Source organism: Somniosus microcephalus, chromosome 15 (assembly GCF_052327205.1).
Source record: "Somniosus microcephalus isolate GS21.2 chromosome 15, FLI_Smic_1.0, whole genome shotgun sequence".
Lineage (NCBI taxonomy): Eukaryota > Metazoa > Chordata > Chondrichthyes > Squaliformes > Somniosidae > Somniosus > Somniosus microcephalus.
In genome coordinates this window covers 126,360,109-126,380,188 of record NC_141001.1, presented here as the reverse complement: position 1 = coordinate 126,380,188, position 20,080 = coordinate 126,360,109, and the positions used below count along the sequence as shown (strand labels likewise).

The window sequence follows — 20,080 nt, the reverse complement described above, 5'->3', positions numbered from 1 at the left end:
ACGTCCCGCTCTCTCTCCCACGTCCCGCTCTCTCTCCCGTCCCGCTCTCTCTCCCCACGTCCCGCTCTCTCCGCTCCCTCCACGTCCCGCTCTCTCTCCTCTCCCCACGTCCCGCTCTCTCTCTCCCCCCACGTCCCGCTCTCTCCCTCCCCCACGTCCCGCTCTCTCTCCCTCTCCCCCCACGTCCCGCTCTCTCCCTCCCCCCACGTCCCGCTCTCTCTCCCCCACGTCCCGCTCTCTCCCTCCCCCACGTCCCGCTCTCCCTCCCCCACGTCCCGCTCTCCTCCCCCACGTCCCGCTCTCTCCCCCACGTCCGCTCTCCCTCCCCACGTCCCGCTCTCCTCCCCCACGTCCCGCTCTCTCTCCCCCACGTCCCGCTCTCTCCCACGTCCCGCTCTCTCCCCACGTCCCGCTCTCTCTCCCCACGTCCCGCTCTCTCTCCCACGTCCCGCTCTCTCTCCCCACGTCCCGCTCTCTCTCCCCCACGTCCCGCCTCTCTCTCCCCACGTCCCGCTCTCTCCCCACGTCCGCTCTCCTCACGTCCCGCTCTCTCTCCCCCCACGTCCCGCTCTCTCCTCCCCCACGTCCCGCTCCCACGTCCCGCTCTCTCTCTCCTCTCCCCCCACGTCCCGCTCTCTCCCTCCCCCACGTCCCGCTCTCTCTCCCTCCCCACGTCCCGCTCTCTCTCCTCCGCCCCACGTCCCGCTCTCTCTCCCCACGTCCCGCTCTCCTCTCCCCACGTCCCGCTCTCTTCCCTCCCCCCACGTCCCGCTCTCCCTCCCTCTCACCCCACGTCCCGCTCTCTCCTCCCCCACGTCCCGCTCTCTCTCCCCCACGTCCCGCTCTCTCTCCCCCACGTCCCGCTCTCTCCTCCCCCCACGTCCCGCTCTCTCCTCCCCCCACGTCCCGCTCTCTCTCCCCCACGTCCCGCTCTCCTCTCCCCCACGTCCCGCTCTCTCTCCCCACGTCCCGCTCTCTCTCCCCACGTCCCGCTCTCCTCTCCTCCCCCCACGTCCCGCTCTCTCCTCCCCACGTCCCGCTCTCTCCCTCCCCCCACGTCCCGCTCTCTCCTCCCCCCACGTCCCGCTCTCTCCCTCCCCCCACGTCCCGCTCTCTCCTCCCCCACGTCCCGCTCTCTCTCCCCCACGTCCCGCTCTCTCCCTCCCCCCACGTCCCGCTCTCTCTCCTCCCCCCACGTCCCGCTCTCTCTCTCCCCCCACGTCCCGCTCTCTCTCCCCACGTCCCGCTCTCTCCTCCCCACGTCCCGCTCTCTCGTCCCGCCTCCCCCCACGTCCCGCTCTCTCCTCCCCCACGTCCCGCTCTCTCCCTCCCCACGTCCCGCTCTCTCTCCAGTCCCTCCCTCTCCCCACGTCCCGCTCTCCCTCCCCCACGTCCGCTCTCCCTCCCACGTCCCGCTCTCCTCCCCACGTCCCGCTCTCTCCCCGTCCCCCCACGTCCCGCTCTCTCCCTCCCCCCACGTCCCGCTCTCTCCTCCCCCACGTCCGCTCTCTCACGTCCCCCTCCACGTCCCGCTCTCTCCTCCCCCCACGTCCCGCTCTCCCCTCGTCCGCTCTCTCCCCCACGTCCCGCTCTCTCGTCCCTCTCTCCCCACGTCCCGCCCTCTCCTCCCGTCCCCCACGTCCGCCTCTCCCTCCCCCCACGTCCCGCTCTCTCCTCCCCCACGTCCCGCTCTCTCTCCCCCACGTCCCGCTCTCTCTCCGTCCCTCCCCCACGTCCCGCTCTCTCCTCCCCACGTCCCGCTCTCTCTCCCTCCCCCCACGTCCCGCTCTCTCTCCTCCCCCCCACGTCCCGCTCTCCTCCCTCCCCCCACGTCCCGCTCTCTTCCCTCCCCCCACGTCCCGCTCTCTTCCCTCCCCCCACGTCCCGCTCTCTCCTCCCCCCACGTCCCGCTCTCTCTCTCTCCCCCACGTCCCGCTCTCTCCAGTCGCTCTCCCCCACGTCCCGCTCTCTCACTCCCCCCCACGTCCCGCTCTCTCTCCCCCCACGTCCCGCTCTCTCCTCCCCCCACGTCCCGCTCTCTCCTCCCCCCACGTCCCGCTCTCTCCTCCCCCACGTCCCGCTCTCTCTCCCCACGTCCCGCTCTCTCTCCTCCCCCCCACGTCCCGCTCTCTCCCTCCCCCCACGTCCCGCTCTCTCCTCCCCCCACGTCCCGCTCTCTCCCTCCCCCCACGTCCCGCTCTCTCCTCCCCCCACGTCCCGCTCTCCCTCCCCCCACGTCCCGCTCTCTCTCCCTCCCCCCACGTCCCGCTCTCTCCCTCCCCCCACGTCCCGCTCTCTCCTCCCCCCACGTCCCGCTCTCCCTCCCCCCACGTCCCGCTCTCTCCTCCCCCCACGTCCCGCTCTCCCTCCCCCCCACGTCCCGCTCTCTCCCTCCCCCCACGTCCCGCTCTCTCCCTCCCCCCACGTCCGCGCTCTCCCTCCCCCCACGTCCCGCTCTCTCCCTCCCCCCACGTCCCGCTCTCTCCCTCCCCCCACGTCCCGCTCTCTCCTCCCCCACGTCCCGCTCTCTCTCCCCCACGTCCCGCTCTCTCTCTCCCCACGTCCCGCTCTCTCTCCCCCCACGTCCCGCTCTCTCCTCCCCCCACGTCCCGCTCTCTCTCCCCCCACGTCCCGCTCTCTCCTCCCCCCACGTCCCGCTCTCTCTCTCCTCCCCCCACGTCCCGCTCTCTCCTCCCCCCACGTCCCGCTCTCTCCCTCCCCCCACGTCCCGCTCTCCCTCCCCCCACGTCCCGCTCTCCCTCCCCCCACGTCCCGCTCTCCCTCTCCCCCACGTCCCGCTCTCTCCCTCCCCCCACGTCCCGCTCTCTCCCTCCCCCCACGTCCCGCTCTCTCCCTCCCCCCACGTCCCGCTCTCTCCTCCCTCCCCCCACGTCCCGCTCTCTCCCTCCCCCCACGTCCCGCTCTCTCCTCCCCCCACGTCCCGCTCTCTCCTCCCCCCACGTCCCGCTCTCCCTCCCCCCACGTCCCGCTCTCCCTCCCCCCACGTCCCGCTCTCTCCCCCCCGTCCCGGTCTCCCTCCCCCACGTCCCGCTCTCCCTCCCCCCACGTCCCGCTCTCCCTCCCCCCACGTCCCGCTCTCTCCCTCCCCCCACGTCCCGCTCTCTCCTCCCCCCACGTCCCGCTCTCTCCCTCCCCCCACGTCCCGCTCTCTCCCTCCCCCCACGTCCCGCTCTCTCCTCCCCCCACGTCCCGCTCTCTCTCCCCCACGTCCCGCTCTCTCCTCCCCCACGTCCCGCTCTCTCCTCCCCCCACGTCCCGCTCTCCCTCCCCCCACGTCCCGCTCTCTCCCTCCCCCCCACGTCCCGCCTCTCCCTCCCCCCATCACCCACGTCCCGCTCTCCTCCCCCACGTCCCGCTCTCCCTCCCCCCACGTCCCGCTCTCCCTCCCCCCACGTCCCGCTCTCCCTCCCCCCCACGTCCCGCTCTCTCCCTCCCCCCACGTCCCGCTCTCCCTCCCCCCACGTCCCGCTCTCTCCCTCCCCCCACGTCCCGCTCTCTCCCTCCCCCCACGTCCCGCTCTCTCCTCCCCCCACGTCCCGCTCTCCCTCCCCCACGTCCCGCTCTCCCTCCCCCCACGTCCCGCTCTCTCCCCTCCCTCCCCCCACGTCCCGCTCTCTCCCCTCCCCCCACGTCCCGCTCTCTCCCTCCCCCCACGTCCCGCTCTCTCCCTCCCCCCACGTCCCGCTCTCTCCTCCCCCCACGTCCCGCTCTCTCCTCCCCCCACGTCCCGCTCTCTCCCTCCCCCCACGTCCCGCTCTCTCCTCCCCCCACGTCCCGCTCTCTCCCTCCCCCCACGTCCCGCTCTCTCCCTCCCCCCACCCACGTCCCGCTCTCTCCCTCCCCCCACGTCCCGCTCTCTCCTCCCCCCACGTCCCGCTCTCTCCCTCCCCCCACGTCCCGCTCTCTCCCTCCCCCCACGTCCCGCTCTCTCCCTCCCCCCCACCGTCCCGCTCTCTCTCCCTCCCCCCACGTCCCGCTCTCTCCCTCCCCCCACGTCCCGCTCTCCTCCCACGTCCCGCCTCCCTCCCCACGTCCCGCTCTCTCCCTCCCCCCACGTCCCGCTCTCTCCCTCCCCCCACGTCCCGCTCTCTCCTCCCCCCACGTCCCGCTCTCTCCTCCCCCCACGTCCCGCTCTCTCCTCCCCCCACCACGTCCCGCTCTCTCCCTCCCCCCACGTCCCGCTCTCGCCTCCCCCCACGTCCCGCTCTCCTCCCACGTCCCGCTCTCTCCCCACGTCCCGCTCTCTCCCTCCCCCCACGTCCCGCTCTCTCCCTCCCCCCACGTCCCGCTCTCTCCTCCCCCACGTCCCGCTCTCTCCTCCCCCCACGTCCCGCTCTCCTCCCCCCAGTCCCGCTCTCCTCCCCCACGTCCCGCTCTCTCCCTCCCCCCACGTCCCGCTCTCTCCCTCCCCCCACGTCCGCTCTCTCCCCCACGTCCCGCTCTCTCTCCCCCCACGTCCCGCTCTCTCTCCCCCACGTCCCGCTCTCCCTCCCCCCACGTCCCGCTCTCTCCCTCCCCCCCACGTCCCGCTCTCTCCTCCTCCCCCACGTCCCCGCTCTCTCCTCCCCCCACGTCCCGCTCTCTCCCTCCCCCCACGTCCCGCTCTCTCCCTCCCCCCACGTCCCGCTCTCTCTCCCCCCACGTCCCGCTCTCTCCCTCCCCCCACGTCCCGCTCTCTCCCTCCCCCCACGTCCCGCTCTCTCCCTCCCCCACGTCCCGCTCTCTCCCTCCCCCCACCACGTCCCGCTCTCCCTCCCCCCACGTCCCGCTCTCCCTCCCCCACGTCCCGCTCTCCCTCCCCCCACGTCCCGCTCTCTTCTCCGCCTCCCTCCCCCCACGTCCCGCTCTCTCCCTCCCCCCACGTCCCGCTCTCTCCTCCCCCCACGTCCCGCTCTCTCCTCCCCCCACGTCCCGCTCTCTCCTCCCCCCACGTCCCGCTCTCCCTCCCCCCACGTCCCGCTCTCCCTCCCCCCACGTCCCGCTCTCCCTCCCCCCACGTCCCGCTCTCTCCCTCCCCCCACGTCCCGCTCTCCCTCCCCCCACGTCCCGCTCTCTCCCTCCCCCCACGTCCCGCTCTCCCTCCCCCACGTCCCGCTCTCTCCCTCCCCCCACGTCCCGCTCTCCCTCCCCCCACGTCCGCTCTCCCTCCCCCCACGTCCCGCTCTCTCCCGTCCCTCCTCCCACCCCACGTCCCGCTCTCTCCCTCCCCCCACGTCCCGCTCTGCCCTCCCCCCACGTCCCGCTCTCTCCCTCCCCCCACGTCCCGCTCTCTCCCTCCCCCCACGTCCCGCTCTCTCCCTCCCCCCCACGTCCCGCTCTCCCTCCCCCCACGTCCCGCTCTCTCCTCCCCCCACGTCCCGCTCTCCCTCCCCCCACGTCCCGCTCTCTCCTCCCGTCCCCGCTCGCCCTTCCCCCCACGTCCCGCTCTCCCTCCCCCACGTCCCGCTCTCTCCCTCCCCCACGTCCCGCTCTCTCCCTCCCCCCACGTCCCGCTCTGCCCTCCCCCCACGTCCCGCTCTCTCCCTCCCCCCACGTCCCGCTCTCTCCCTCCCCCCACGTCCCGCTCTCTCCCTCCCCCCACGTCCCGCTCTCCTCCCCCCACGTCCCGCTCTCCCTCCCCCCACGTCCCGCTCTCTCCCTCCCCCCACGTCCCGCTCTCTCCCTCCCCCCACGTCCCCGCTCTCTCCCTCCCCCCACGTCCCGCTCTCTCCCTCCCCCCACGTCCCGCTCTCTCCCTCCCCCCACGTCCCGCTCTCTCCCTCCCCCCACGTCCCGCTCTCTCCCTCCCCCCACGTCCCGCTCTCTCCCTCCCCCCACGTCCCGCTCTCTCCCTCCCCCCACGTCCCGCTCTCTCCTCCCCCCACGTCCCGCTCTCTCCCTCCCCCCACGTCCCGCTCTCTCCCCTCCCTCCCCCACGTCCCGCTCTCCCTCCCCCACGTCCCGCTCTCCCTCCCCCCACGTCCCGCTCTCTCCCTCCCCCCACGTCCCGCTCTCCCTCCCCCCACGTCCCGCTCTTCCCCTCCCCCCACGTCCCGCTCTCCCTCTCCCCACGTCCCGCTCTCCCTCCCCCCACGTCCCGCTCTCTCCCTCCCCCCACGTCCCGCTCTCCCTCCCCCCACGTCCCGCTCTCTCCCTCCCCCCACGTCCCGCTCTCTCCTCCCCCCACGTCCCGCTCTCCCTCCCCCACGTCCCGCTCTCCCTCCCCCTCCCGCTCCCCTCGTCCCGCTCTCCCTCCCCCCACGTCCCGCTCTCCCTCCCCCCACGTCCCGCTCTCCCTCCCCCCACGTCCCGCTCTCCTCCCCCCACGTCCGCTCTCCCTCCCCCCCACGTCCCGCTCTCTCTCCCCCCACGTCCCGCTCTCCCTCCCCCACGTCCCGCTCTCCCTCTCCCCCACGTCCCGCTCTCCCTCCCCCCACGTCCCGCTCTCCCTCCCCCCACGTCCCGCTCCCTCCCCCCACGTCCCGCTCTCCCCCCCCACGTCCCGCTCTCTCCCGTCCCCTCCCCCCCACGTCCCGCTCTCCCTCCCCCCACGTCCCGCTCTCCCTCCCCCCACGTCCCGCTCTCCCTCCCCCCACGTCCCGCTCTCCCTCCCCCCACGTCCCGCTCTCCCTCCCCCCACGTCCCGCTCTCCCTCCCCCCACGTCCCGCTCTCCCTCCCCCCACGTCCCGCTCTCCCTCCCCCCCACGTCCCGCTCTCCCTCCCCCCACGTCCCGCTCTCCCTCTCCCCCACGTCCCGCTCTCCCTCCCCCCACGTCCCGCTCTCCCTCCCCCCACGTCCCGCTCTTCCCTCCCCCCACGTCCCGCTCTCTCTCCCCCCACGTCCAGCTCTCTCTCCTCCCCCCACGTCCCCGCGCTCTCCCTCCCCCCACGTCCCGCGCTCCCTCCCCCCACGTCCCGCGCTCTCTCTCCCCCCACGTCCCGCGCTCTCTCTCCCCCCACGTCCCGCGCCCTCTCCCCCCACGTCCCGCGCCCTCTCCCCCCACGTCCCGCGCCCTCTCTCCCCCCACGTCCCGCTCTCTCCTCCCCACGTCCCGCCTCTCGCTCTCTCCCCCACGTCCCGCTCTCTCTCCCCACGTCCCGCTCTCTCTCCCCACGTCCCGCTCTCTCCTCCCCCACGTCCCGCTCTCTCTCCCCACGTCCCGCTCTCTCTCTCCACCACCACGTCCCGCTCTCTCTCCCCACCACCACGTCCCGCTCTCTCTCTCCCCCACCCCCCCCGCTCTCTCTCTCCCCCCCACACGTCCCACTCTCTCTCTCTCTCCCCCACCCCCCCCGCTCTCTCTCTCCCCCCACTGACTATTTACCTGCTGTCCCCAAGATGCCTTTAAAGCTTGAAATTTCTGCACATTGCCGCTGTTGAACGCGTACAGAGTGTCGATCAGCCACTGTTTGTCTGTGGTCCTCAGAGATTCCAGCACCGGATGCATCAACTGAAAAGGGACAAAACACACAGCAAGATCCCAGCATCACTTACAATTTCACAAGTTAACGAGTCAGCAAACACTCATTAGCTGCGAAGATACTCACAAGTTCTCCAAAGTTGTAGACACCTTCACCTAAAAGCCCAGCCAGCCCGAGAGTGAAAGCCCGCTCCTGATGCTCAGCAACTGAATCAGAAATACAAAGTCAAACTTTAACTGAATGCTGCATCAATAAGGAGGAGGTGCAGCCTCCGGATTATCACTGGAAAAAGGAAAGTTAGAGGGAAGATTTTCCTGCAAGGTTAATTAGAACAGGAAATGTTTTACCACCGCTTGATTGGCACCCCATCCACCACCTTAAACATTCACTCCCTCCACCACCGGCGTACCGTGGCTGCAGTGTGTACCATCTACAAGATGCACTGCAGCAACTCGCCAAGGATTCTTCGGCAGCACCTCCCAAACCCGCGACCTCTTCCACCTAGAAGGACAAGGGCAGCAGGCTCATGGGAACACCACCACCTCCAAGTTCCCCTCCAAATCACACACCATCCTGACTTAGAAATATATCGCCGATCCTTCTTCGTCGCTGGGTCAAAATCCTGGAACTCCCTCCCTAACAGCACTGTGGGAGCTCCTTCACCACACGGACTGCAGCGGTTCAAGGCAGCGGCTCACCACCACCTCGAGGGCAACTAGGGATGGGCAATAAATGCTGGGCCTTGCCAGCGACACCCAGATCCCATGAACGAATAAAAAAGAGTAGGGATTGAGGTAGAGTGTAACATCATTTAAAAGGGAATTGGGCAAGTATGTTAGCTGATATTGTAAACGATTCACTCCTCAGGTACTGTCTCCCTCCCCTTCAAATCTGCCGTCATCACCTCTCTCCTCGAAAAACCAACCCTTGACCCCTCCGTCCTTGCAAGCTACCGCCCCATCTCCAACCTCCTTTTCCTCTCAAGTCCGAGAACGTGTTGTCGCCTCCCAAATCCATGCCAATCGTTCCCAGAACTTCATGGCTGACTCCCTCCAATCAGGTTTCCGCCCCTGCCACAGTACTGAAGCGGCTGTTAACAAAATCACAAGTGACATCCTTTGTGACTGTGACAAAGGTAAACTATCCCTCCTCGTCTTTCTCGACCTGTCTGCAGCCTTTGACACGGTTGACCACTCCATCCTTCTCCAACATCTCTCCACCGTTGTCCAGCTGGGTGGGACTGCACTCGCCTGGTTCCATTCTTATCTATCTAATCGTAACCAGAGAATCACCTGCAACGGCTTCTCTTCCCGCTCCCGCATCGTTACCTCTGGGGTCCCCAAGGATCTATCCTTGGCCCCTCCTATTTCTCATCGACATGTTGCCCCTTGGTGACATCATCCAAAAACACAGCATCAGTTTCCACATGTATGACGACACACGGCTCTACCTCACTACCACTTCTCTCGACCCCTCCACTGTCTCTATATTGACACACTGCTTGTCCGACATCCAGTTCTGGATGAGCAGAAATTTCCTCAAACTAAATATTAGGAAGAACGAAGGCATTGTCTTCGGTCCCCGACACAAACTCCGTTCCCTGCCCATCGACTCCATCCCGCTGCTCCCTGGCAACTGTCCGAGGCTGAACCACACACTTCACAACCTTGGTGTCACATTTGATCCCGAGATGAGCTTCCGGCCACATATGCCATCACTAAGACCGCCTATTTCACCACCCTAACATTACCCAACTCAGCTCATCCGCTGCTGAAACCCTCATCCATGCCTTTGTTACCTCTAGACTTGACTGTTCCAACGCACTCCTGGCTGGCCTCCCACGTTCTATCCTCCGCAAACTTGAGGTCACCTAAAACTCTGCTGCCCGTGTCCTAAATTGCACCAAGTCCTGTTCACCCCAGTGCTCGCTGACCTATACTGGCTCCTGATTAAGCAGCACCTCGATTTTAAAAATCTCATCCTCGTTTCCAAATCCTCCCATGGTTTCACACCTCCCTATCTCTGTAATCTCCTCCAGCCCCACAACACACCCCACCCCCACACAGAGATATCTGCACTCCTCCAATTATGGCCTCGAGCTCCCCGATTTCCTTCGCTCCACCATTGGCAGCCATGCCTTCTGTTGCCTGGGCCCTGAGCTCTGGAATTCCCTCCCTAAACCTCTCCGCCTCTCTATCCTCCTTTAAGACGCTCCTTAAAACCTACCTCTTTGACCAAGCTTTTGGTCGCCTGCCCTAATACCTCATGTGGCTCGGTGTAAAATTTTGTCGGATTACACTCCTGTGAAGTGGCTTGGGACATTTTACTCCGTTAAAGGTGCTATATAAGTGCAAGTTGTTGTTTTATTTAAAAAGAAATATAAAAGAATATGGGGAAAGGGATTAGTTGAGACATCTCCCGTTGACGAACTAGCACCAGCACAGGCCCATGGGATCCAAGGCAAAGTGGCAAGTTGGATCCAAAATTGGCTCAAGAGACAGGAAGCAGAGAGTTATGGTCGAAGGGTGTTCTTGTGACTGGAAGGCTGTTTCAGTGGGGTTCTGCGCTCAGTACTGGGTCCTTTGCTTTTTGTGGTATTTATCAATGATTTGGACTTGAATGTAGGAAGTATGATTAAGAAGTTTGCAGATGATACAAAAATTGGCCGTGTGGTTGATAATGAAGACGAAAGCTGCAGACTGCAGGAAGACATCAATGGACTGGTCAGGTGGGCAGAACAGTGACAAATGGAATTCAATCTGGAGAAGTGTGAGGTAATGCATTTGGGGAGGGCTAACAAGGCAAGGGAATACACAATAAATGGTAGGACACTGAGAAGTGCAGAGGATCAGAGGGACCTTGGAGTGCATGTCCACAGATCCCTGAAGGTAGCAGGACAGGTAAACATAGAAACTAGGAGCAGGAGTAGGCCATTCGGCCCCTCGAGCCTGCTCCGCCATTCAATGAGATCATGGCTGATCATCCAAATTCAGTACCCTGTCCCTGCCTTCTCCCCATATCCCTTGATCCCTTTAGCCTCAAGAAATATATATGGTTAAGAAGGCATACGGGATACTTGCCTTTATTAGCCGAGGCACAGAATATAAGAGCAGGGGGGTTATACTTGAACTGTATAAAACACTAGTTAGGCCGCAGCTAGAATACTGCGTGCAGTTCTGGTCACCACATTACAGGAAAGATGTGATTGCACTAGAGAGGGTACAGAGGAGATTTACCAGGATGTTGCCGGGAGTAGAGAATCTTAGCTATGAGGAAAGACTGGATAGGCTGGGTCTGTTTTCCTTGGAACAGAGGAGGCTGAGGGGAGACCTTATTGAAGTGTATAAAATTATGAGGGGCCTGGATAGAGTGGATAGAAAGGACCGAGTTCCCTTAGCAGAGAGGTCAATAACCGGGGGCACAGATTTAAAGTAATTGGTCGGAGGTTTAGAGGGGAGTTGAGGAGAACTTTTCTCACCCAGAGGGTGGTGGGGGTCTGGAACTCACTGCCTGAAAGGGTGGTAGAGGCAGAAACACTCATCACATTTAAAAAGTACTTGGATATTCACTTGAAGTGTCGTAACCTACGGACCGAGAGCTGGACAGTGGGATTAGGCTGGACAGTGGGATTAGGCCGGAGAGCCTCTTTGTCGGTCGGCACGGACACGATGGGCCGAATGGCCTCCTTCTGTGCTGTACATTTCTATGACCTGACAGACAGCACGACGGCGGCAATGCGGCCTATCCCGTTTGCTGGACCAACGCCTCTACAGGACACAAGTCAGGAGTGTGGGATGGAATACTCTCCACTTGCCTGACTGAGTGCAGTTCAAGAAACTCGACACCATCCAGGACAAAGCAGCCCGCGTGATCGGCCCCCCATCCACCACCCGAAACAGTCACTCCCTCCACCACTGGCGCACCGTGGCTGCAGTGTATCATCTACAAGATGCACTGCAGCACCACAGCCCTGTATCAATCCCAAACTAATCCCACTGCCCCGCTCTCTCCCCACAGCCCTGTATCAATCCCAAACTAATCCCACTGCCCCGCTCTCTCCCCATAGCCCTGTATCAATCCCAAACTAATCCCACTGCCCCGCTCTCTCCCCATAGCCCTGTATCAATCCCAAACTAATCCCACTGCCCCGCTCTCTCCCCATAGCCCTGTATCAATCCCAAACTAATCCTACTGTCTGATGCGCTATCAATAACTCGAAAGACTGAGATTAAGCGAGTAATTAACAGGCTTTTATTAACAAGAGAATGAAGGTGCGCCTCGAGTGGTCGACCGGTCCAGAATACAAAGGGGCTGTGGAGCAGTCACCTTTATACCTGGATTCGTGGGAGGAGTCAGCCGAGGCATGTACAGGCATGTACACAGTGGAATACAAACAGTGGTTTACCACACTGTCCCACTCTCTCCCCACAGCCCTGTATCAATCCCAAACTAATCCCACTGCCCCGCATCAATCCCAAACTAATCCCACTGTCCTGTATCAATCCCAAACTAATCCCACTGTCCTGTATCAATCCCAAACTAATCCCGCTGTCCCGCATCAATCCCAAACTAATCCCACTGTCCTGTATCAATCCCAAACTAATCCCGCTGTCCCGCTCTCCCCACTGCCCTGTATCAATCCCAAACTAATCCCACTGCCCCGCTCTTTCCCCATAGCCCTGTATCAATCCCAAACTAATCCCACTGACCCGCTCCCTCCCCATAGCCCTGCATCAATCCCAAACTAATCCCACTGCCCCGCTCTTTCCCCATAGCCCTGTATCAATCCCAAACTAATCCCACTGACCCGCTCCCTCCCCATAGCCCTGCATCAATCCCAAACTAATCCCACTGCCCCGCTCTCTCCCCATTGCCCTGTATCTGCCATTGCTGCAAATATTTATCCAATTTTCCTGTCAAAGATGGTGATCTCTGACTCAATCACTCCATGGCAAATCATTCCGTGCTCCAACAGCCCTCGGTGAAAAGGCAGATGAAAGACAAAAATTGCAAGTAAATGTTTCATGAAAACTACAATTTCACAGAATAAAACCTGAGAAAGAGGTGAAACTAAAAAAGCCCGACAGTGCAGCGCTCCCTCAGTACTGCCCCTCCGACAGTGCAGCGCTCCCTCAGTACTGCCCCTCCGACAGTGCAGCGCTCCCTCAGTACTGCCCCTCCGACAGTGCAGCACTCCCTCAGTACTGCCCCTCCGACAGTGCAGCGCTCCCTCAGTACTGCCCCTCCGACAGTGCAGCACTCCCTCAGTACTGCCCCTCCGACAGGGCAGCGCTCTCTCAGTACTGCCCCTCCGACAGTGCATAGAAACATAGAAGATAGGAGCAGGAGTAGGCCATTCGGCCTCTCGAGCCTGTTCCATCATTTAATGAGATCATGGCTGATCATCCAAATTCAGTACCCTGTCCCTGCCTTCTCCCCATATCCCTTGATCCCTTTAGCCTTAAGAAATATATCTAACTCCTTCTTGAATATATTTAATAAGTTGGCCTCAACTGCCTTCTGCGGTAGAGAATTCCACAGGTTCACCACACTCGGTGAAAAAATTCCTCATCACAGTCCTAAATGGTTTACTCCTTATCCTTAAGACTGTGACCCCTGGTTCTGGACTCCCCTGCCATCAGGAACATCCTTCCTGCATCTAGTCTGTCTAGTCCTGTTAGAATGTTATACGTTTCAATGAGATCCCCCCTCATTTTTCTAAACTCGAGCAAATATAAGCCTAATCGACTCAATCTCTCTTCATAAGTCATTCCTGCCATCCCAGGTATCAGCCTGGTGAATCTTCGCTGCACTCGCTCCATGGCAAGAACATCCTTCCTCAGATAAGGCGACCAAAACTGCACACAATACTCAAGGTGTGGTCTCACCAAGGCCCTGTACAACTGCAGCAAGACATCCTTGTTCCTGTACTCGAATGCTCTCGCTATGAAGGCCAACATACCATTTGCCTTCTTAACCACCTGCTGCACCTGCATGCTCACCTTCAGCGACTGGTGCACAAGGACACCCAGGTCTCGTTGCACTTCCCCTTTTCCCAATCTATTGCCGTTCAGATAATAATCTGTCTTCCTGTTTTTGCCACCGAAGTGGATAACCTCGCATTTATCCACATTATACTGAATTTGCCATGCATCTGCCCAATCACCCAACCTGTCCAAATCATACTGGAGTTTCTCTGCATCCTCCTCACAGCACACACGCCCACCCAGCTTTGTGTCATCTGCAAACTTGGAGATATTACATCTAGTTCCTTGTCTAGATCATTAATATATAGTGAAAAGCTGGGGTCCTAGCACCGATCCCTGCGGTACCCCATAGTCACTGCCTGCCACTCGGAAAAAGACCCGTTTATTCCAACTCTTTGCTTCCTGTCTGCCAACCAGTTCTCTATCCAAGTCAGAACCTTACCCCCAATCCCATGTGCTTTAACTTTGCATGCCAATCTCTTATGCGGGACCTTATCGAAAGCCTTCTGAAAGTCCAAATACACCACATCCACTGGTTCTCCCTTATCTATTCTACCAGTTACATCCTCAAAAAATTCCAGTAGATTAGTCAAGCACGATTTACCTTTTGTAAATCCATGTTGACTTTGTCCGATCCTGTCACTGTTCCCTCAGTTCTGCCCCTTCGACAGTGCAGCGCTCCCTCAGTACTGCCCCTCCAACAGTGCAGTGCTCCCTCAGTACCGCCCCTCCGACAGTGCAGAGGAAGCTCCCTCAGTACTGCCCCTCCGACAGTGCAGCGCTCCCTCAGTACTGCCACTCCGACTGTGCAGCGCTCCCTCAGTACTGACCCTCCGACAGTGCAGCCCTCCCTCAGTACTGCCCCTCCGACAGTGCAGCACTCCCTCAGTACTGCCCCTCCGACAGTGCAGCCCTCCCTCAGTACTGCCCCTCCAACAGTGCAGCGCTCCTTCAGTACTGCCCCTCCGACAGTGCAGTGCTCCCTCAGTACTGCCCCTCCGACAGTGCGGCGCTCCCTCAGTGCTGCCCCTCCGACAGTGCGGCGCTCCCTCAGTACTGCCCCTCCGACAGTGCGGCGCTCCCTCAGTACTGCCCCTCCGACAGTGCGGCGCTCCCTCAGTACTGCCCCTCCGACAGTGCGGCGCTCCCTCAGTACTGCACTGGAGTGTCAGCCTGGACTTTGTGCTCAAACCTTCTGACTTGGAGTCAGGAGTGCTACCCACTGAGCCAAGCTGATTAACGAAGGGAAAGATGAGGCCGTTACTTACCTGGCAAATCTTTGATATCAATACAGCCCAAGAAACGCAGGGCGTCCTTGTAGTAAGAAGCGTGGTTCCCGACGATCTGGTAATACTTGCTGGACAGATCATAGAAGCGGCCATGGACTGTCGTCACCCCGGGAAATTTGATCAACATCTCATCCACCTCCTCGATGGTTTTCTGGGAGAGAATCGATCGGTTTAAAGTCATTCCATAAACACAATTACATTGTCCCGGCAACTAAAATCCAAACAGGAATAGGAATAAGACCACAAAAAAAATGAACAAAGCAGGCCAAAGTTGAAAGTTTTGATCTTTAGATGGTAGGAGGATGCGCAGCTCAGTATCTCACTCAATATTGGTGAAAACCACTGGATAAAACACACACACCTCATCCTTACACAGCGGGCACAAGGATCCCGCTCAAATTCAGACCCGGGGCTCCCACCTGCCCTGCCCGGGGCTACCGCCTGCCCCCCCCGCCGGGACTGTCCGGGGCTCCCGCCTGCCCCCCCCCGGGACTGCCCGGGGCTCCCGCCTGCCCCCCCCGCCGGGACTGTCCGGGGCTCCCGCCTGCCCCCCCCGGGACTGCCCGGGGCTCCCGCCTGCCCCCCCCGCCGGGACTGTCCGGGGCTCCCGCCTGCCCCCCCCGCCGGGACTGTCCGGGGCTCCCGCCTGCGGCTCCAGAACCGTGGTGCGCTTTGAACTCACGATTTCCGCCTCACTGGTCCACTACTTTAACCACTACTCTGCCGTTCAGAATAAACCGTTAATCATTCCCAACTTCCCTCAGACCCCTTCCCCCAGTCTGTGTTGAAGCTCCTGTATCTTTTCTCTCTCAGGCTTTCTTGCCAGTGAATTCCTTTAAACACATTTCCATCAGTATCTTGGTTTTGTGCTCCAGGTGCCTCGCACCGACTAGCGATCAACTGGATGCACATCTCCCGCGAAGATCTCCGTGAAGAGTTCGGATTAACTCCCTCCCCCCGCCCTCCCCCGCCCAGAACTCCCTCCCCCGCCCAGAACTCCCTCCCCCGCCCAGAACGCCCTCCCCCCGCGCAGAACTCCCTCCCCCCGCCCTCCCCCGCCCAGAACTCCCTCCCCCGCCCAGAACTCCCTCCCCCGCGCAGAACGCCCTCCCCCCGCGCAGAACGCCCTCCCCCCGCCCTCCCCCGCGCAGAACGCCCTCCCCCCGCCCTCCCCCGCGCAGAACGCCCTCCCCCCGCCCTCCCCCGCGCAGAACGCCCTCCCCCCGCCCTCCCCCGCGCAGAACGCCCTCCCCCCGCGCAGAACTCCCTCCCCCCGCCCTCCCCCGCGCAGAACTCCCTCCCCCCGCCCTCCCCCGCTCAGAACTCCCTCCCCTCGCCCTCCCCCGCGCAGAACTCCCTCCCCCCGCAGAACTCCCTCCCCCCGCCCTCCCCCGCGCAGAACTCCCTCCCCCCGCCCCCCCCCGCGCAGAACTCCCTCCCCCCACCCTCCCCCGCGCAGAACTCCCTCCCCCCGCGCAGAACTCCCTCCCCCCGCCCCCCCCCGGCGCAGAACTCCCTCCCCCCGCGCAGAACTCCCTCCCCCCGGCCCCCCCCGCGCAGAACTCCCTCCCCCCGCACAGAACTCCCTCCCCCCGCCCCCACCCCGCGCAGAACTCCCTCCCCCGCACCCCCCGCGCAGAACTCCCTCCCCCCGCACCCCCCGCGCAGAACTCCCTCCCCCCGCCCCCCCCGCGCAGAACTCCCTCCCCCCGCCCCCCCCACGCAGAACTCCCTCCCCCCGCACCCCCCTCCCCGCGCAGAACTCCCTCCCCCCGCCGCCCCCCCCCCGCGCAGAACTCCCTCCCCCCGCCCTCCCCCGCGCAGAACTCCCTCCCCCCGCCCCCCCCGCGCAGAAGTCCCTCCCCCCGCCCCCCCCCCCCGCGCAGAACTCCCTCCCCCCGCCCGGAACTCCCTCCCCCCGCCCCCCCCCCGCGCGGAACTCCCTCCCCCCGCGCAGAAGTCCCTCCCCCCGCCCCCCCGCGCAGAACTCCCTCCCCCCGCCCCCCCCGCGCAGAACTCCCTCCCCCCGCCCCCCCCGCGCAGAACTCCCTCCCCCCGCCCCCCCCGCGCAGAACTCCCTCCCCCCGCCCCCCCGCGCAGAACTCCCTCCCCCAGCCCCCCCGCGCAGAACTCCCTCCCCCCGCCCCCCCCGCGCAGAACTCCCTCCCCCCGCCCCCCCGCGCAGAACTCCCTCCCCCCGCCCCCCCGCGCAGAACTCCCTCCCCCCGCCCCCCCCGCAGAACTCCCTCCCCCCGCACCCCCCCGCAGAACTCCCTCCCCCCGCACCCCCCCCGCGCAGAACTCCCTCCCCCCGCACCCCCCCGCGCAGAACTCCCTCCCCCCGCCCCCCCGCGCAGAACTCCCTCCCCCCGCCCCCCCGCGCAGAACTCCCTCCCCCCGCCCCCCCCGCAGAACTCCCTCCCCCCGCACCCCCCCGCGCAGAACTCCCTCCCCCCGCACCCCCCCGCGCAGAACTCCCTCCCCCCGACCCCCCCCGCGCAGAACTCCCCGCCCCCCCCGCGCAGAACTCCCCGCCCCCGCCCGCGCAGAACTCCCCGCCCCCCCCGCGCAGAACTCCCCCCCCCGCCCGCGCAGAACTCCCTCCCCCCGCCCCTCCCCCGCGCAGAACTCCCTCCGCCCGCCCTCAACTCCCTCCCCCCGCCCTCAACTCCCTCCCCCCGCCCTCAACTCCCTCCCCCCGCCCTCAACTCCCTCCCCCCGCCCTCCACTCCCTCCCCCCGCCCTCCACTCCCTCCCCCCGCCCTCCCCCGCGCAGAACTCCCTCCCCCCGCCCTCCCCCGCGCAGAACTCCCTCCCCCCGCCCTCCCCCGCGCAGAACTCCCTCCCCCCGCCCAGTGCTCCCTCCCCCCACCCTCCCCCGCGCAGAACTCCCTCCCCCCGCCCTCCCCCGCGCAGAACTCCCTCCCCCCGCCCTCCCCCGCGCAGAACTCCCTCCCCCCGCCCTGCCCAGAACTCCCTCCCCCCGCGCAGAACTCCCTCCCCCCGCCCTCCCCCGCGCAGAACTACCTCCCCCCGCAGAACTCCCTCCCCCCGCCCTCCCCCGCGCAGAACTCCCTCCCCCCGCCCAGAACTCCCTCCCCCCGCCCTCCCCTGCGCAGAACTCCCTCCCCCCGCCCTCCCCCGCGCAGAACTCCCTCCCCCCGCCCACAACTCCCTCCCCCCGCCCACAACTCCCTCCCCCCGCCCTCCCCCGCACAGAACTCCCTCCCCCCGCCCTCCCCCGCACAGAACTCCCTCCCCCCGCACAGAACTATGGAACGTGTCTGGTCAATGCTGGGAATAATGCTGTTGAGGGGTCAGGGAGCTGAACATAGGGTTCAGCATCTTCCTCAAATCATACCACTTCACAGCTGCAGCCATGTGTGCACCAAGTTAAAGTTCAAGCTTCAGAAACACGGCGGTTTAACCTTGCTGCTTTCCAGGAAGAAGGATTGCTTGAACGCGAATCACGCTGTACCTTTGTGACCGGGAGGTCTCCCACATTTAATTTCAGAGCACCAATCGCAGTTTTGCAGAGAATTACTGCCTCATCACTGGATTTGACCTGAATAAATGAAAGCAAAAAATAAATATAAGAAAGAAATTAAATTGAATAAAACCAGTGCAACACAAACCAGAACACTCACCTTTTCTCTTGTTTTTTCCAGAAATGTTAGGGCCACATTAGGATCTGCAATTAAACATAAAGCACATCAGCACGGACAAGATTCCTGATCAGCGATTTAGTTATCGTTTAGACACACTGCCTAATTGCTGGCCTGGAGACCACGCAGTGTTTAATAGGTACGGATGGTCCACACTCCCCTTCACTAGTTTAGTGGAATCACTAACCGATTTATTTTAAACAACTTGCATTTATATAGCGCCTTTAACATAGTAAAACGTCCCAAGGTGCGTCACAGGAGTGTCAAACACCGAGCCACGTAAGCAGAAATTAGGGCAGGTGGAGATAGGTTTTAAGAAGCGTCTTAAAAGGAGGGGAGAGAGGCGGAGAGATTTAGGGAGGAAATTCCAGAGCTTAGGGCCCAGGCAGCTGAAGGCACGGCCGCCAATGGTGGAGCGATTAAAATCGGGGATGTGCAAGAGGCCAGAATTGGAGGAGTGCAGAGATCTCGCAGGCTTGTAGGGCTGGAGGAGGTTACAGAGATAGGGAGGGGGTGAGGCCATGGAGGGATTTGAAACACGTTACCTCCTCATCTAGCCCCTCACATCCCATAATATGTTTCTGGCACAGTGCTTCTAGCCGTGAGCCAGTAATTGCTGTCGGCCCCAATCGTGAATAGTTCTGTCTCAGTCTGAGCTCTGGGCGCTGACAGCCACCAGTCAATCTCGCAGCTGCGCTCTGGTTAATCTGCAGACATTCTCGAGCTGCTGATACCAAGAGTGTCTGATTTAGGATAAATCCACCAATCAGGCAACGGCACTGGACAGCCCTGTCCAAACCTCTGGGCCCAGAAACGTCAAACAGGACAACACCAGGGGGTGAGAAATACAAACGGGAACAGAAACCAATGGCGATTGTCCGAGAGGCCGTTAGCCAGCACCTGACGGGGCTGCACTTGGTCTGAAGGCTTTAATCCCGACACCCCTCAATTCTACATCGTTCATCGGTGCTCAGCCTCACTGCGCTGCAGGATTTTCAACAAATGGAGTATTTCAAACAACTCGACAGATCCTTGGTTCTGATAGGCCAATTCCATCGATTTAAGGATTTCATATTTCAATCTGGACACAGAAGTAAATAGTCAGAGCCTTGGTCCGTCGAGATCTGGAGCCCCGCCCCTCAGGAAGGATAGACTGGCCTCGGAGGGGGAGCAGCGCAGATTCACCAGAATGATACCGGGGCTAAAAGGGTTAAATTACGAGGACAGGTTGCTCAGACTGGGCTTGTATTCCCTCGAGTTTAGAAGATTAAGGGGTGAGCTAATCAAGGCGTTTAAGATGATTAAAGTTGTTGATAGTTTCTCTCTATCGACCCTATTTCCTCTGGTGGGGGGGGGGGGGGGGGGGGGGAGTCCAGAACAAGGGGGCAGAACCTTAAAATTAGAGCCAGGCCGTTCAGGGGTGAAGTCAGGAAACACTTCTTCACACAAAGGGTGGTGGAAATCTGGAACTCTCTCCCCCAAAAAGCTGTTGAGGCTGGGGCTCAATTGAAGCTTTCAAAACTGAGATTGATAGATTTTTGTTGGTATCAAGGGATAGGTCACAGATCAGCTATGATCTCATAGAATGGCGGAACAGGCTTGAGGGGCTGAATGGCCTCCTCCTGTTCCTATGGTCAGGAGATACACACTCACCTGTCATTTGTCGCACTACATGTAGAACAATCTCCACGAGGGACAGAGGGTTAATCCTGTAAC

The 20,080-nt window shown here is 62.6% G+C and overlaps 1 protein-coding gene across 1 annotated transcript in view; it reads right to left on the bottom strand.

Annotated features, from left to right (window-relative positions):
- LOC147107225 (26S proteasome non-ATPase regulatory subunit 13-like) overlaps positions 1-20,080 on the bottom strand; it is a 48,917-nt gene that overhangs the window by 14,422 nt on the left and 14,415 nt on the right. Inside the window, exons 4-9 of the mRNA XM_086008442.1 lie at positions 20,018-20,073; positions 18,347-18,390; positions 18,178-18,264; positions 14,679-14,850; positions 7,550-7,629; positions 7,327-7,452 (exon numbers count right to left, since the gene is read on the bottom strand). Of these exons, the coding sequence (XP_085864568.1) occupies positions 7,327-7,452; positions 7,550-7,629; positions 14,679-14,850; positions 18,178-18,264; positions 18,347-18,390; positions 20,018-20,073 (565 nt within the window). The remainder of the gene's footprint in view (positions 1-7,326; positions 7,453-7,549; positions 7,630-14,678; positions 14,851-18,177; positions 18,265-18,346; positions 18,391-20,017; positions 20,074-20,080) is intronic.